Source organism: Leopardus geoffroyi, chromosome B4 (genome assembly GCF_018350155.1).
Source record: "Leopardus geoffroyi isolate Oge1 chromosome B4, O.geoffroyi_Oge1_pat1.0, whole genome shotgun sequence".
NCBI classification, from domain to species: domain Eukaryota; kingdom Metazoa; phylum Chordata; class Mammalia; order Carnivora; family Felidae; genus Leopardus; species Leopardus geoffroyi.
This window is the reverse complement of record NC_059341.1, coordinates 27844311-27859719: the sequence shown is the minus strand read 5'-3', so window position 1 is coordinate 27859719 and position 15409 is coordinate 27844311. Positions and strand designations below refer to the sequence as shown.

The following is a 15409-nucleotide window of genomic DNA, read 5'->3' as shown; positions in this document are numbered from 1 at the left end:
ATCTATAAAGTTTACTAAGGGGTTCTCCAAGCGAACGGTCAGATCGGCACATTCTCTGCGGCCGAAGGCAGGGGCGCACACAGGGAACGGCTTCTAGCGGTGCTAGACTCGCAGCCGCAGAGCTGGGGCCGCCCCGTGTCAGTGTGAAGAAGACAGAAGTGCTCACTGACCTGCGGTGCTCACCATGTACTTCCACTTGACCACATAGGCATCTCCCTCGTGGAACTGCCCGATGCTCTGTTTGGGGAGCCGGCTGTAGTCAAACTCTAGGATGTGCCACACATCCACAGAGACACTGGCGATCTCAAACTGCCTCCTGTCGTCCCCTTCTACCAGGCCATAGCCACGGCCAATGTTCACCCCGTCCAGCACCGTGCTGGTGGTGGTTTGGGGCACCGGCACCATGCGCGCGACGTCGTACGGCTTGGCTTCGGCCCGAGGATCTTCCTATGGGGGAAGGTAACAAGGCTGGCTCAGTGGCCCGTTTCTACAGCCGTTTCCTGCCACGCTCACTGCTGTTTCACTGGTAGACTTTCCAGCTCTGTCTCAGTGTTTAACTGCGTTTTGGGGAAAGACTGCGGAGGCCTGAATACCCATCCCACGGCAGTGAACAGGACACCTAAAAGCTGGGGACACAAACTGGACTACTTCACCGCCTGGAGGTAGAATATAATTGGAAACCCGTTTGCTGATCTCCCAGGAAACCCTGGGAAGGCTTTACCTTCGAGGCCTCTTTTGTTGGGACCTAAACCAAAGGCCTGAGGTTTGAGACTAGATTACCAGAAATACCTTTTGCTGGGCAAGTTCGCTGGCGTTCTTCTCATTAGGTCTCTTCAGTTCAGTCCAATCGAGAAATTTCTCTTTGAACAAAATGGTCTCATTGTGTTCTGTAAGTCTCCCAAATATTGCCCAGTCGGGCCGCCCCTGTCCTTTTCTGTGAAGGTGGGTGGGTGGGGGAGTAGACAGGAGAAGAACCAAAGTTAAGCCATGGGAAAACAAAGGAAAGGAATGGAAAACACACACACGTGGCTAGTGAACACAACTCATGATACATTAGTGGTATACAGAACGCATGGTCTGTTTTGTCAGATAAGTGACATTTATTTTAGTCTTTCGGTCTGAAGCCTCGCAGGGAATCGATGCTCCTGAACGTGGGGTGAATCGTGTCCGGTCTGGACTTTCCTTTCATACTAGCAGATTCTTGCGTTTGGGATCCCCTGGGGGCAGCACACCAGACTGGGAGCTGGGAAAAGGCAGGAGCCACACACATGCCTTCCTTGCCTATGTCATGTGCTCAGGGTCGCCTGCAAGGGCTCCCCAATTTTCTGTCTCATTAGCAAATGGACGGGAGGAAGGCACAGCTCACCCTGAATTCTCTGTTAAGTCCTCTTACAACGAAGCTCTCCGGTCTCCGGGAGCAGAGGAAATTCTCCTCTGTTACTACAATGAGCATACTTTCATAGAGCATAAAGTGAATTTCCACATATTTATTTCTAGGCCACCAGACACGACAGCAGGAAGGGAGAGCACGAGGACACAGAACAGGAAGTGGCACAGCCCAACCTGGAGGCCTCCTGCTACGGCCTCAGGATTTCAGAATTTGAAACTGCTTGGAACGCTGATCAGGCAGAGGAAGGCAGGGTTGAGGAAATAAATACATGCTGAAGCGGGTTCGCGCAGGTATCGCCCATCCTTCCAAATCGCTCTTTGGCTGCAAACGGAGACTGGGCTGCATACACCCCGTGAGCCTGATGAGCAGTGCTTCTGGGGCCTGCTGCCGCCCCTGCCCATCACTTCCTGTCTCGTCACGACTACGGTTTCTGAGGTCACCCCCATGGCACATCAAGGAGAGTGTCCGTTCGGAGGGAGACCGCCCGGGGGAGGCCACGGCATTCTAACACCCCCACCTCGTACTCTCGCGGGACTCTAGGAACCAAGTATCGGCAACTAAGGAGGATTCAGGACTCCCTTGCAAGGCTGTGGCCTTTAACAGCAAATGTCTGAATGACCATCTTTGGTATGGAGTCCACTCTGCAGACTTGCTAGGATGTCTATAGACAGCACTTGCTTTCAGCTTTAGACATGGATTCTTTCTGGTGGGAGTCGAGCAAGCAGGGGAGGCGGTGGGTTGCAGGGTAAAGGGGAAGCTGAGAGCTCCAGGGGGTGAGCTTCTTCCTGCCTCCTCCTCTGCTAAGGAAGGGCTGGGTGCTTAATCTTGGCTGTACCTTACAACCCTTGAGGAGCTCTTAAGACCTACTGACATACAAGCCCCACCCCACGTGAACTGAGAACACATCTTTGGGGCTGGGCCTGGCACGTACATTTTTGTAAAGCTCCTTGGGCGATTCTGATCTGGGACATGTTGAAAACCAGTGGGTTAGGCGCTGACTCATCTACTCCCACATCTGTGATTATCTCACTGCTATATATGTTATCTATCATATGGATTTTGTGCTTTGGCGTTATTGTTTCTTTTAGTACATCAAATAAAATACTCTTTTCCACCTTGGCTTCATTCCTTTAAACACCAGTTGTTACAGGACTACTTTGACGTTAAATGTGCATTTCGTTAAAACGGATTTGAAAACTTCATCTACATTGACATAATTTTTTATTGTTTTTATAATAATAATAAAATCAATATTTGATTTTAAAAGAAAACTAGGTGGGGAAGTTGCAACTTGTAGACTACATCAATGCAAAATATTAAGACCCAGTTGCATGATACCCAATGTTTGCTCTCTGCTGTTAGGTTAGAAATAGATGTGCCACCAATTATGTGGCACACATAATTTAAAAGCACTTCCCCCCCCCCCCCACCCCGTAGTAAAGAAAAACAACAACAGCCCTTGGCACATAAGAATTATTTTTCTTATGATTGTGTTTCTTAGAGTTTGTGCATATTCTGATTTGCCAAAATTATTTTTTTTTAATGTTTGTTTATTTTTGAGAGAGTGTGAGCGGGGGAGGGGCAGAGAGAGGCGGGGACAGAGGATCTGAAGCAGGCTCCGCATCGACGAGGGGCTCGAACTCAGGAGCCATGAGATCATGACCTGAGCTGAAGTTAGACGCTTAACCGACTAAGCCACCCAGGCATCCCCAAAATTACTTTTTTAAAATAGTCCAGTACACTGTAGGAAATATTAAAATTACAGTCATTATTTCAGTACAACACCTTCCCCCTCACGCTCTGTCCCCCGAAAGACATAAACATCATCTACTGCCAAACAAATGGTAAATCGTGGAAGCTACGCTGGAAAGGTGTGAAATGAGAAGGAAAAATGTTGCTTTTGCCCCTTCAGATCCATGGCTAAATTCCAGATCCTGGGAAGCTTTTCAGATCAGCATGTAATTTGCTTAAACAATTGCTACTCATCTGCCAGGGCAGCACCTGGAAGACTGCAGGTGGGAACAATTTGCGTGCCTCCAGACACAGACTAGAATGCAGCGTCCACATTTCTGTTGCAGTTAGGCGAGAGCTAAAAGAAATGCTCTTTTTGTGAATATACAGGGTACCGCCTGCAGTCAGTTATGAAAAGGAAAGCCTTTGGAGAGCCACAGTAGGTGAGCACAGTGGGAATCCCCTGGCCCTTCGCCACCATCAGCAGATGCCCGGAATACCTGGGAATAAGCGGATTGCACTCTCCAGGGTCCAGGGGGTTGATGTCACAGTTCTCGTAATCAAAGGTGCCATTCCATAAATGCTTTGCCAGCTGGAAAGCTATTTTCCGTTGTGCTAACGTGACTTCTTTTCCATGCCACACATACACTTCACTACCAAAATCAAACACCAGTACCTGGAGAAACGGCACAGAAGATGTAGTTAACGTCAAAGCCATGCTCCAGATGAACCACAGTCTCTGCGGACACTGAGTTGAGCGGGTGAGGATACAAACCCTAATGGAGCCATCAGTGCAAACATAAAAAGATCCAGGGTGGACCAGCTGGCTCTGCCCTGCTCCCCTGGTCTCTACCCTGCAGGTGGGATTTCCATCTTGTCCTGAACTCTCCAACTCTGTAACACCCCTCATTCATAAAAACAGTTAGTTGGCTATGACTTCCTATCTTCTTTTCTTCTTCCTTGTCTCCCTCCTTTGTTCATTCATTCACTTAGCATACATACAGGCCTTCTCACATGCCAGGCACTGAGGACCAGTGAGGTCTTCTCTCCTCTGTTCAGTTCCAACACCCTCAAAGGGAGAGACCATATCATACTTATGTTTACAGTAGGGATTTACGAAGTGTTTGCTGAATGAATACGTGAATGTAATGCTATTTCTTATTTCCATGCCGTTGGTTTATTCTATTCTTTCTTCCTAGAATAATTTCTTCCTTCATGTCCAGCCATCCAAATCCTACTCAACTCCCAACCAGGCTCAATTTCACCTTCTCTTTAAAATTACTCCTGATTATTTCTTCCCTGGGATTTTTGTTCTCATTTAAATGCCCATATATATCACACACTCCATCTAGGTCTGGATTACATCCTTTCTAGTACTCCTCTATTCAATGAAACTTAAGGTTCTTTTGTGTCTTCCATTTTTTTCTCAACATGTGCAATACAGAAGGGTAATGACAATGTATGTACTTCGTAAATATTTCCCAATGTGAGAGAAAAAAATCTAGTACATCCCTTGGCAAACCCAAATTATATATACATGCATCTGTTATTCCTGAAACTTCAAGACTGCAAAAATATAATGTTCATAGAAAAGCAAGAGATAGGGCTAAGGAGTATTTACATTTTATTCCCTGTTTATATTGAGATATAACTGACATACGGCACAGCTTAAGTTTAAGGTGTAAGGCATAATGACTTGACTTATATAAACTGTGAAATGATCACCACAATAAGTTAACATCCAGCACCTCATACGGATACAAAAGGAAAAAAAATACAAAAAGAAAATATGAAAAAAAAAGGAAAAAAAATTACATTTTGCCTAAAACAGAAAAGGCTTCAATGATCCATGACCCCTCTGAACAATATTCTGAATTCTATATTTGTATTTAACGTGGCAGCAGTGGTTTGAATTCACAAGTAAATATCCCTTAAAAATATGCCACTGTTCAGGGCGCCTGGGTAGCTCAGTCAGTTAAGCGCCTCTTATTTCGGCTCAGGTCATGATCCCAGGGTTCGAGAGTTCAAGCGTTGCATCGGACTCTGTGCTGACAGCGCGGATCCTGCTTGGGATTCTTCCTCCCTCTCTCTGCCCCTCCCTGACTTGTGTTCTGTCTCTCAAAATAAATAAATAAAAACTTAAAAATAAATAAATAAATGTCACTGTTCAACAACAGGCACTAACACTGGCCAGCGCGTATCGGGCGCTTACTATCTATTTTATTGGGCAGCCCCGTGCAAAGGGTTTCTCAGCGAGGGTGGTGCCCGGGCACTGTACCTCTTTTGACTGTAGAAGGGAGCACTTTGGAATTTTCCCCCAGTAGTCGTCATCAGGAACAAGTTTGTCATCCATCAGACGGTAAATGCAGTTTGTTTCAATTATGGCTGTCTCATAAAGTTCGTCTTCTTTTGGGTCTCCGGCGGCTTTGGGAGGAGAACGAGAAGACAGTCTGACATTTTACACTGAAAAGTGGCTGGTTTAGAAGAACGAAGTAGGGGGGAAGAAAAGTCTCGTGATTCTCTGAAATACAGTAAACTCTTACACTGGTAACTGGTTTGGCCACCCAGAAGCTTCCAGAAGTCTTTGGCTGCATGAGTGTGTGTATTAATTCCTTCTTCGATAGTTTGGATATAAGTAGCTCTACAACCAAGTTCCCTCTTTGTCTGAATTAAACCCGCAAGCTCTGAGGCCTGGAAAAAAGGAGGAACACAGTTACCTGGGTAGACAAGCCTGTGGCTAGGGTGGAGGGGAGAAATGGCGTGTCTGCAAGGAAAACCAGGTGACCACAGGGGCTGCAGGCTCTGGTTGTTGGCTATTTTCGGCAAGGTGGAGAAAACGTACGGGGGGTGCAATTCTCTAGAGCAACAGCTCTTTGTTTTCAAATCTAAGAGATGGCTTGTGGAGTTTTTGATAAATGCCCACTCTCTGGGCTTCTCCCCAGGAGATGCTCATTCAGGAAGTCTGAGGTAGCACTTCACAGATACCTGGGACAAACAGCTTTGAAGTGATACGCCAGTTCCTTTCACACGGAATAGGACTTAAAATCTGGACAGGAGGGCCAGAATCCATCCAAAACATCCCACTCAAGCAAGTACCTAATGGTTACTTGTTTGAGAGACATTCAGCAAAAGAAATACTACCCATCCCTTCTCACTCGATTTCGCATCTGAGAAGCCCTTGTAATGATCTAGCAACTGTGGAATAGTCTATCGGGTGTGCAAAGGAGATGCTTAACGGAACAGTTTTTATTTTTCAGATACCAACCTTTGCCTTTTCTATGACATTTGCAAACTCTCCTACCCACAGGAAGCAGTGATGGGGAGAGAGCAGGAGGAAGCAGTCCCCGCTGTTGAGCGACGAAGCTCGAGGTTCAACCAGTCGTGTCTGCACGTGTCTTCTTCCTGTAAGGCGGGAGGCAAAGAGTCACCATCGTCCCAGACAGGAGACCTCTCCAAGCCACAGGAAGGACCAGGAAGCACCTCTGCTACAGACTTTTGCAATTCTAAAGACTCTTGTCTACCAATATCAGTTCTGTGATGCGGGGTGGTGGAAGGGGGGTTCGAATGTTGGCCTTAGAGGTTACTCTCCCTTGCCAGTGTTAGGACACCCGCTGGCGTCCTTTTACAGCACGTGTGTGGATTAATCAAGTTCCCTCCTCCAGGAAAGTTAGCAAACATGTTCCTTTTCCCTCTGTAACTCCTCTCCCCGTCTCTTTCTCTCGGCATGGCCCACCTCCTACATTTCATACCCTCTGCCAGCCGTGCTGCAGGCGAGGACATGCCTTCACACAGCATCTTCCTCCTGGGGGCTTTCGTGCCACACCGAGGGCAGTCTTAGCGGGGATCAGCTAGGAGGGAAGCACTGCTTTGTGCTGCTTTCCACACCTTCTCCTGAGTGGCCGTTGATTTAGACCTTTCCACAGTCACACGGACAGTGCTGTCTCTGGGTCAGAACTTGGGAAAAGAGGGTTATTTGTGCTTGTGGCATGTCCTCCGAATGCACCGAAAAGGCCGGGGCAGAAACACACGGGACACCCTCAGTGAAGGATATTTCGTCCATCCTCCCCTCGCTGATTACTCTAGCAGTAATCATCTCTCCTCCTAGCCTGCAGCTTCTCTGGTTGTCTCCCTTGCCAGTGACAGAGGGGGTGTTGGAGTGGAATCCTGGTCGCCCTCACTTGCTTCTGCTGTCCCTGGATTCCTTCTCCAAGAACCTGTGTCTCTCCTTCCGGCCCACGCTGGCCTTGCTTACCTCAGCCAGGAGAACTGAGTGGAGAGAGCCACCACGAAGCCTGAAGGGGCATCTGGAGCTGCGTGACAGTGCGGAGGCGGGGCTCACGGGGCTAGGGGAGGCAGCAGCAGAAGCTGAGCTTCTAGAATGGGAGAGACCTGGGGGCAAATCCAGCCCTGCTACTCGACGGCGGCTGTGACCCCGATCAGGTCACTAACCTCTCGAAGTCTCAGTGGACAGAGTATCTCCCACCTCAAGGGATCTTGAGGACCTCGAAGAGCATGCGTTCCCTTCTGCTTACGGTCGGGACTCCTGACGTCACCAGACTAAAACCCCTAGTCAACGTGCGATTCCTCTGTGCTGCTTTTATTCATTTATTTATTTTTTTAAGTGATTTTTAAATTTTTTTTTATCTTTATTTATTTTTGAGAGAGAGAGACAAAGTGTGAGCAGGGGAGGAGCAGAGAGAGAGGTAGACATGGAATCTGAAGCAGGCTCCAGGCTCCGAGCTGTCAGCACAGAGCCTGATGCGGGGCTCGAACTCATGAACTGTGAGATCATGACCTGAGCTGAAGCCGGACGCTCAACCGACTGAGCCACCCAGGCACCCCTCCTCTGTGCTGCTCTTAAATACCTTTAATCTGTAACAGCATCAGCTTCTTGTAGGGCACCGCGCTGTTGTTGGAATTCTGTTCGGTCAGGTTGACGCTCCGCAGGCTGACGTTGCTGAAGTTTTCTTTACTGGCTAAACCTGCCAGGGTGACTTCTGAGAAGTTGGAGTTGGAGGACACTGGGAGGGTTGAATAAGGAAACAGTGTGGGGGTGGGGCACGGGGGAGCAAGACGGGCAGGTGAAATGTCAATGTTTACAAATCAGAGATTCAGAACCGACTACCTTTCTCTTTGAAACTTAATCCTGGGGGGGAGAACGTGCCTGGGTTTGGTTGCCTATGCAGTTCGGTGTTCGGTCACCGTACCAGGGTTTAACCCTGTATTGGAGTAGACACACGTCGCACCTCGCCTTGCAGAGAGACAAGAATTGAGAGACAACGTGGACCAACTGCTGTACTATAAAATCAGGAGCTGGACTCGTGTGTTGAACTTCCACTGAAAGCTGTTATAACTCCTAATAATCTTTAGATGTTAATGCAAATGCACCCCAAGGAAAACCACGAGACATATTTTAACAAAAGTTTCTATACGTAGGCACTCTGTAGGGATGGCTTAGTCCTAATCTTTCTCCTGGAGGCAAAATGATCAATTAGCTGATCTCCTGAGGTCTTCCGCCCCAGGATTAAGACCGTAATAACAAGATGCTGGGTTTTCCATGGCACCAACAGATGTGTACGTGACATGTGTCTATCGTCACAAAGCTATCCCCAAGCCCCCAAGAGTGGAGGTAGAGGAAACGTACCTAAAGTTTGTGCCAGCAAGCCTTTATTTCTTTAACTGATTGTTAAAAAAAAAAAAAAAAAAAGTGTATGTGCTAGAGAGAAATTCAGCAAATTGTTTTGCTGGGATTAGGCTCTTTTTCACGCTACTTGACAATTTGTATGGCATCGCGGTTTTGACATATGTTCTCTTAGTCAATCAGTTACAACGAAAATACTCAACCCTTTTGTGTAAATACTGTGTCTCTAAGAAAAACTTTAGGAAGTAGGTTTATGAGTGCTGAAGGAAAATAACAATTATAGCGAGAATATTCAAACTGGCAAGACTGTGTATGCCATTAGCTCCACCAAGAAAACCACTGTTTCAGAACTATGGAAGCCCATGTTACCAGGCTGAGCAAAGCGGAGCGTGGAGCTCTCTCCTCCCTCCCGTTCACTGCCTCCACCCCCAAGCCCCGGCGCTACACAACTCACATCCCCAGCTCCGAAGTTCCTGACAGAAGCAATCTGGAAAGCATTGTTTTATGCGTTTAATAATATGAAAATCTAGGATTAGGAAAAGCAGCAGTTTGGGATGTTTTCTCACGAAAGATCAAATGATTTGCTCTTGAGCAAGATTAAGTGGGGAGTGACTACGTTTGGGCTCTGCAGAGCTGAAAATGGGTTCAATTACAAAGCCCAGAAACGTCCTTTTCCAATCTCTTGAAAGAAAAGTCAACCAAGCAGGATGATTTAAGTTAACCAAGGGAACAGATGCTCCACGCTGTTAGAATTTCTGGGAAAAGCCTTTAAATTCCAGGCAGGTGTGCACAGCACATGTGTGTGCAAACTTACTCATTTTTATGTGACGAGTGTCTTTTGAGCACATTATTGGCCTTAGCAAGGCAGAAAAAGAGGATTCAAATCACCTAATCACCAGTTCCGAAGCAGGGTAGGGTGGTGGTTCCACATACTCACTCTTTTCTACTTTCATCCGCTTTGACTCCATGAAGGCAACGTTTAATCTCTGCTCTGTGTATTCCTGAAGGAGATCTTCTCTGGCTGCCAGCATTTTCAAGGGATTTTTGGAAGCCGGAACCCGGCGCTTGGGCCTTACTGCGCGCTTGTGCTCGGCCACGGAGGAGGTCAACCTGGGGAGCAAAGTGGAGCTGTGACCTCGGTCTGCGTATCATCCGCACCTGGTTTATTTGGGGGTCTCTGACCCGAAGTGACGGTCTCTGCAATGTCACTTCCTGATTTTGTTGTAAGTCTTACAACTCCCCCTCCTGCCCGCCACTCCCTGACATGGAGACAGAATCTTGGAGATGGAGATTGATCCAAAATCCCAGAGGCTCTCCCCACACCACGCCCTGTGGTCTCTGCCTGGGGACACGTCTGGTGCCTCATGGGGCAACTCATTCCATTACTCGATGGCTCTGAAGGGTGGGAAGTTCTTCCCCACCCTCATCAAACCCACGGACTCTTCCTAATATTCCTGTTGGAATATTACACACGTGTACTTCTGTCCCTGGTGAGCCCTTCAGGGATTTCCAGCCAGCCCTTGCTTCTCGACTTAATTCTCTTTGCTCCATACTAAACTTTCTCTTGACACAACAGTTTTCCAGTTTCCTTATGAAACCCCCCCCCACCCCCTTAACTAGCCTCCTCTCAGCCCTTCGCGCCTTTCTGAAAAATAACTACAACTTTGAAGAGTATGTTGAAATAAAGTAAGTCCACGAAACCAACTGTAACCGCCATACACACACTCAGCTCTCTGGGGCAGAGCAGACACGGGGAGGCGGGTGGGCCAGTTACACGGTTTCCTAACAGATTCTGCTGCTGCTCTCGACTTCCAACTGCACGGTCTCTGTGCTATCGTATAATATATAATATCGTCTTCTGTGTGTGTGTGCATAAACGTAGATGCATATATGTTTATATATAATGACTTAAGCAGTGACATTTGGGATGGGAGAAGATGAGAAATGGTTAAATAGCCATGTGTGCAAATACATAAAATATCATTTAAAGGAGGGAAATGGAAAATTCTTCATTTAAAAAGATGTTTAAGCTTATTTATTTATTTCGAGAGACAGAGGGAGGGAGGGAGGGAGGGAGGGAGAGAGAGAGAGAACGCAGATGTGTGCGTGAGTGGGGGAGGGACAAAGAGAGAGGGAGAGAGAATCCCACGCAGGCTCTGAGCTGCCAGCGCAGAGCCCGACATGGGGCTCGAACCCATGAACTGTGAGATCGTGACCTGAGCTGAAATTAAGAGTCGACCCAACTACTGAACCACCCATGTGGCCCTGTTCATTTTTTTCTTAAGATAGAAAAAAACTGACAAAATGGAAATATGCAACAAATGCATCAGGAGCAGCTGAAGGAAAAATGTAGGATAACCACACAGACTTCTAGAAGAGACTGTCACTCTGACAGTCTGCGGGGAATAGACAGATGTGGTCGGTAGCTGTGGGCTTAGCCTGGCCAGCATATATGCTCCCCGGTTTCCGATAAGAGTACCTGGACTCTGGCTCTGGCTCTGAAGGGCATCCAGAGACCAGCTCTGGGCCACTTGGCATCTTCCAGTCCCTCGGCCACAATGACCGCTGTAGGGCTGGGCTCAGACCCTAGAAAATCAAGCCTGGAACCTGTGCTGGAAGGAACAACTGGGAAGAGAAGCAGCCTATGCTGGGGTGGCCACGGAGCCGAAAATTCCACAGCTGGGGTGGGCAACTCCCGCAACGCGGTGATAGCTTGGCTGGAGCAAAGCAGCCCCACGGAAAATGGAAAAGAGAGAGACTTCATTCTGAGGAGCCTCTGGAACCCGAATTCACGCCTGCACTCTTCAGCAAGTGAAGCCGTAAATCCCTCCACACCTTTCTTTTGCCACAGTCAGTTTGACTTGGGCTTCTTTCTGGCACCTAACACCATACCTGCTTTCCTGAGGTGGGTTAGCCATGATCCTGTGTGAAAAGAGACCCTTGGACATCAGAGAGAAGACTGTTGGGCCTATTAATTTCATAAATTATTGTTAAGTTAAATAACATGCTTTACTGATGTTCTAGTTAGTTGTATTAGTTTGAGCCCATGTGATCCAAAATTTTTTCAGAGCGAAGAGTAAGTGAAAGGTATAGAAATCTTTGCTAAATTGAGGGGTGGGGGCAGTATCTAAAAATCGGCAAAACAAGAATCAACTATGTAACAAATCCAGTGACATTATTTTTAACGGGCCAGAGCAAACACGTGTGGCACACGCTGTGTATGCCAGATCTCCTGCCTGGGCGCACGTTTGCTCTGGAGCGCCCGTGTTTTCCCTACCCCACGGTGCCACGTGGCTGGCTCTGGAGAATAACAATTTGGCTGTAATGAGTTCTAGTCGTAGAAGGAGGATACAGTGAGAGACGACCCTCGTCGAAGTGCTGTGTGAAGGCCGAGGTAGGAATGCGATCTCTGTGGGTGAAAGATAGAAACTAAAATAACTCACTTAGGGGCGTAAGGGTCGAAAATGACATCGAAGTCCTCGTCCAGCTCCACGGGGCTTCTCGGTAGAGTGCAGTCCATGCTGCGGTAAAACCTGGCAAAGGTTTCGTCATCGTCCAACTTCATCACCTCTTTAACAGATTTGCCAGTGACCGTGAGTACAGTTTCCTGCATCCCACCAACTATGAACAAGTACAGCAAATAAATGACGTCAGATTCGTGTAAAAACACTACTGCAACTACGCCTCCCGATAGCTTAAAAATGATTCCCCCCACCCACGTTCCGGGAGTGGAGAAACATGGTAGTGATGCCCAGGGCTCTGTGGATGCTTCCTGGGCCTTATTGGACTTGTTGTGAGAGGACTTCTCGTCTGAAAACAGCTGGCACCATGAGAGCAGTAGGAGGCAGGTACGTGTTCCTTTTGCTACTGGAGGCAGAGCCAGCCTCGGCCTAATTCTAGATCAGGAATTGGTAAAAACTTTTTCTGTACAGGGTCATGTAGTAAATATTTCTGGCTCTGCATGGGAGGCTATATGATGTGTTGCATGCATCAGCTCTGCTGTGCAAAAGTGACTGCTGACAATACATGAACAAATGAGCATGCTTTCATTCCAATAAAACTTCGGGAACAAAAACAGGTGGAAAGCTGGATTAGTTTACTGACCCCTGGGCTAGATCACAGTCACAGATACATAGTAAGCTTTGAGTTGCTTGAATGTCTTGCCTTGCCAGTTTATACACTTTTATGTTTCTGGTATAAAGTGCTTTTCTGTATTATTTCCAACCTATTAGGGGGTCACTGTCAATAGTAGTGACTCCTAGTGCTTAGTATTTGATCAGTTTCAAGTACTGGACATTTTTATTAAGAGATGAGGCTATTTCTGCATATTATTCTTTTGCTTTGTATACTTCATGAACTTCTGTATTGAAATATTCAACATTTATGCAGAAATCACTTGCAATAAGATATGTCAGCTGCTACATTATTAGAAACTGATATATACTATTTAAATTCCATCAGGCCTAAGATCATGTTGATTTTGTGTAATACCTGCTTTCAAGTATAAGAGCCACATTACCAAGTTCACAGTCCTGACTGGATGACATCCCAAAGATTGAGACTCAGAAGCCAACCTTATTGGGGGTCCCCAATCTAGTACATTATGAAGTGAATCAGACCTTGGTAACCCAATCATTCTTGACTTCCTTTTTAACATGATAAGAAAGATCATGCTTTCGCTATTAATTGATGAAGTCAAGTCGAAAGAAGACAATTTAGCTGAGAAGCAGAAGCAATCAGATTTGTGATTTGGAGATTTTGAGAGAGGAGCAGGGTTTTTTTTTTTAAGGTTTCCTTAGCTGCTCATTGAAATCTGCACCACAGAGTGCTCTAAGCATGAAAACCGAAGCTTCCCTCCAGCTTCTGGTATGTACCTTTGTTATTCAGCCTTCTTAGAAAGGTTTCCAGTCTGTCCAACTTCAGGTCCGATTCCAACTGCATGTCTGGTCTGGCTTCGATATCTAGGCAAGCGGAAACCATCCATGAGAGCTGCGACTCGCACTCTTCTGATCTGAGACCCACCGGTACAATTGGGTACCTCAGTGACTTACCTTCCAAGGGTTTAGACACTGGCGTGGTGCCCCTCGTTTTATTGCAAATAGGAGATGCCACTGGAGTTATGGCAGTGGGTGATGCCAAACCTGTAGAACATCAAAGGGGCGATTTAGTATCTCTGGATCATTTCTGGAGATTCCCAGGACCCTGCTGGCTATTAGTCCCCATGTAGATTTTACAACTTCTAGAACTTACACACATGCGCGAATGTGCACGCACACGTGCATTTGGCAGGTGCCATGACTATGTAAGACCACTGCAAATGTGATAGAATTGTATAGTTTCTAGGGACTAGAATAGGTGAGAAGCTACTACAATGAGGACATGTGAGAACACATGCCCATAATATGTAAATGGAATAAGAGTGTACAAGAGGCATCAGAATATACTTGGACAAACGGAGTGGTGGGTTCTGAAGCCCCTTTGAGGCGGTGGAGGTGGTTCAAGAGGAAGTATATCTGCACCGTGTCCCACAGAAGAAGTGGAGAATGGGCCGTGTCACAGTAGCGGGCTCGTGGCCCCTCACACTGGAGTTTTCCCGCAGGCGGGGATGCGGTGGGGGCAGTGTGGCCTTTGCGGCATCCTTCAGAGTGTGATTTTATTGAGCAATAGCCCAAGGAGTGCTAACCTTTTAGAAGAAAGACACAGAAGAGGTTACACTTAAATTGATTTATGTTGTTGAAGGGTCACATCCATCTGGGGTGTGGCTGGGAACTAGCGATATGCTTTCACATCTATTTACCAAGAAGCAGAGTGGGGAATCTTTTAAGAGTGTAAAGGTGGGGCGCCTGGGTGGCTCAGCCAGTTAAGCATCCAGCTTCGGCTCAGGTCATGATCTCACGGTTTGTGAGTTCAAGCCCCACATTGGGCTCTGCACTGGCAGTATGGAGCCTGCTTAGGATTCTCTCTCTCTCTGCCCCTTCCCCACTCTAACTCTAGCTCAAAAAAAAAAAAATATATATATATATATAATATATAAAATATATAACTAGCTCCAAGATAAACTATACATATATACACACACATATGTACATTATGTGTGTGTGTGTGTGTGTGTGTGTGTGTGTGTGTGTGTGTGTATGGTGTAAAGGATGAAAGAAAGAGATTCCAGCACAGAGAAGGTATCTGGTTGGGACAAGAAACCTTAATAAAGGCAAAGATGAGCACTTTGTTCTTCGCCTAGGTAGAAGGGATTGATAAGGAAAGGAACCAGTGCATTTACGGAGAACAATGAAATGTTAATGTTCACAGTATTCAGTTGTAATAAATATGAAATCATCAGATGACATTGCCCTTTCAGCACCCCTCAGAGAACCACATCTGGAGAATACGTAACTAGGTGCCTGTTGCTTACAAGGAAAAATGAATGAATGAATTGCTCTGCTCCTTCCTCCTGTTAGCTGGAGAGGGATGTGGAACAGCATAAAACTTTCAATGAAAAATACTGCAATGTAGTTTATAGTTTCAGTCTTAGGTGATATTCTAAAAGTATTTCTCGGCAGGTACCTGTATTTGCTTGATGATGTCAATAAAAATTTAAAAATTTACTTCAATAACCCGACCTGCTGCAGGTTTCTATCAGAGAGGAAGCA

General features: G+C 46.6%; 1 protein-coding gene across 24 annotated transcripts in view; it reads right to left on the bottom strand.

The window, feature by feature from the left end:
• The window catches only part of SVIL (supervillin), a 235284-nt gene that overhangs the window by 18355 nt on the left and 201520 nt on the right, over nucleotides 1–15409 (bottom strand). For all 24 annotated transcript variants that reach the window (XM_045462535.1, XM_045462533.1, XM_045462534.1 and 21 more), the window contains 11 exons: nucleotides 13814–13903; nucleotides 13637–13723; nucleotides 12206–12383; nucleotides 9700–9872; nucleotides 7987–8142; nucleotides 6387–6523; nucleotides 5665–5812; nucleotides 5400–5545; nucleotides 3622–3797; nucleotides 790–934; nucleotides 171–447 (listed from right to left, as the gene is read on the bottom strand). In XM_045462535.1, the coding sequence (XP_045318491.1) occupies nucleotides 171–447; nucleotides 790–934; nucleotides 3622–3797; nucleotides 5400–5545; nucleotides 5665–5812; nucleotides 6387–6523; nucleotides 7987–8142; nucleotides 9700–9872; nucleotides 12206–12383; nucleotides 13637–13723; nucleotides 13814–13903 (1713 nt within the window). The remainder of the gene's footprint in view (nucleotides 1–170; nucleotides 448–789; nucleotides 935–3621; nucleotides 3798–5399; nucleotides 5546–5664; nucleotides 5813–6386; nucleotides 6524–7986; nucleotides 8143–9699; nucleotides 9873–12205; nucleotides 12384–13636; nucleotides 13724–13813; nucleotides 13904–15409) is intronic.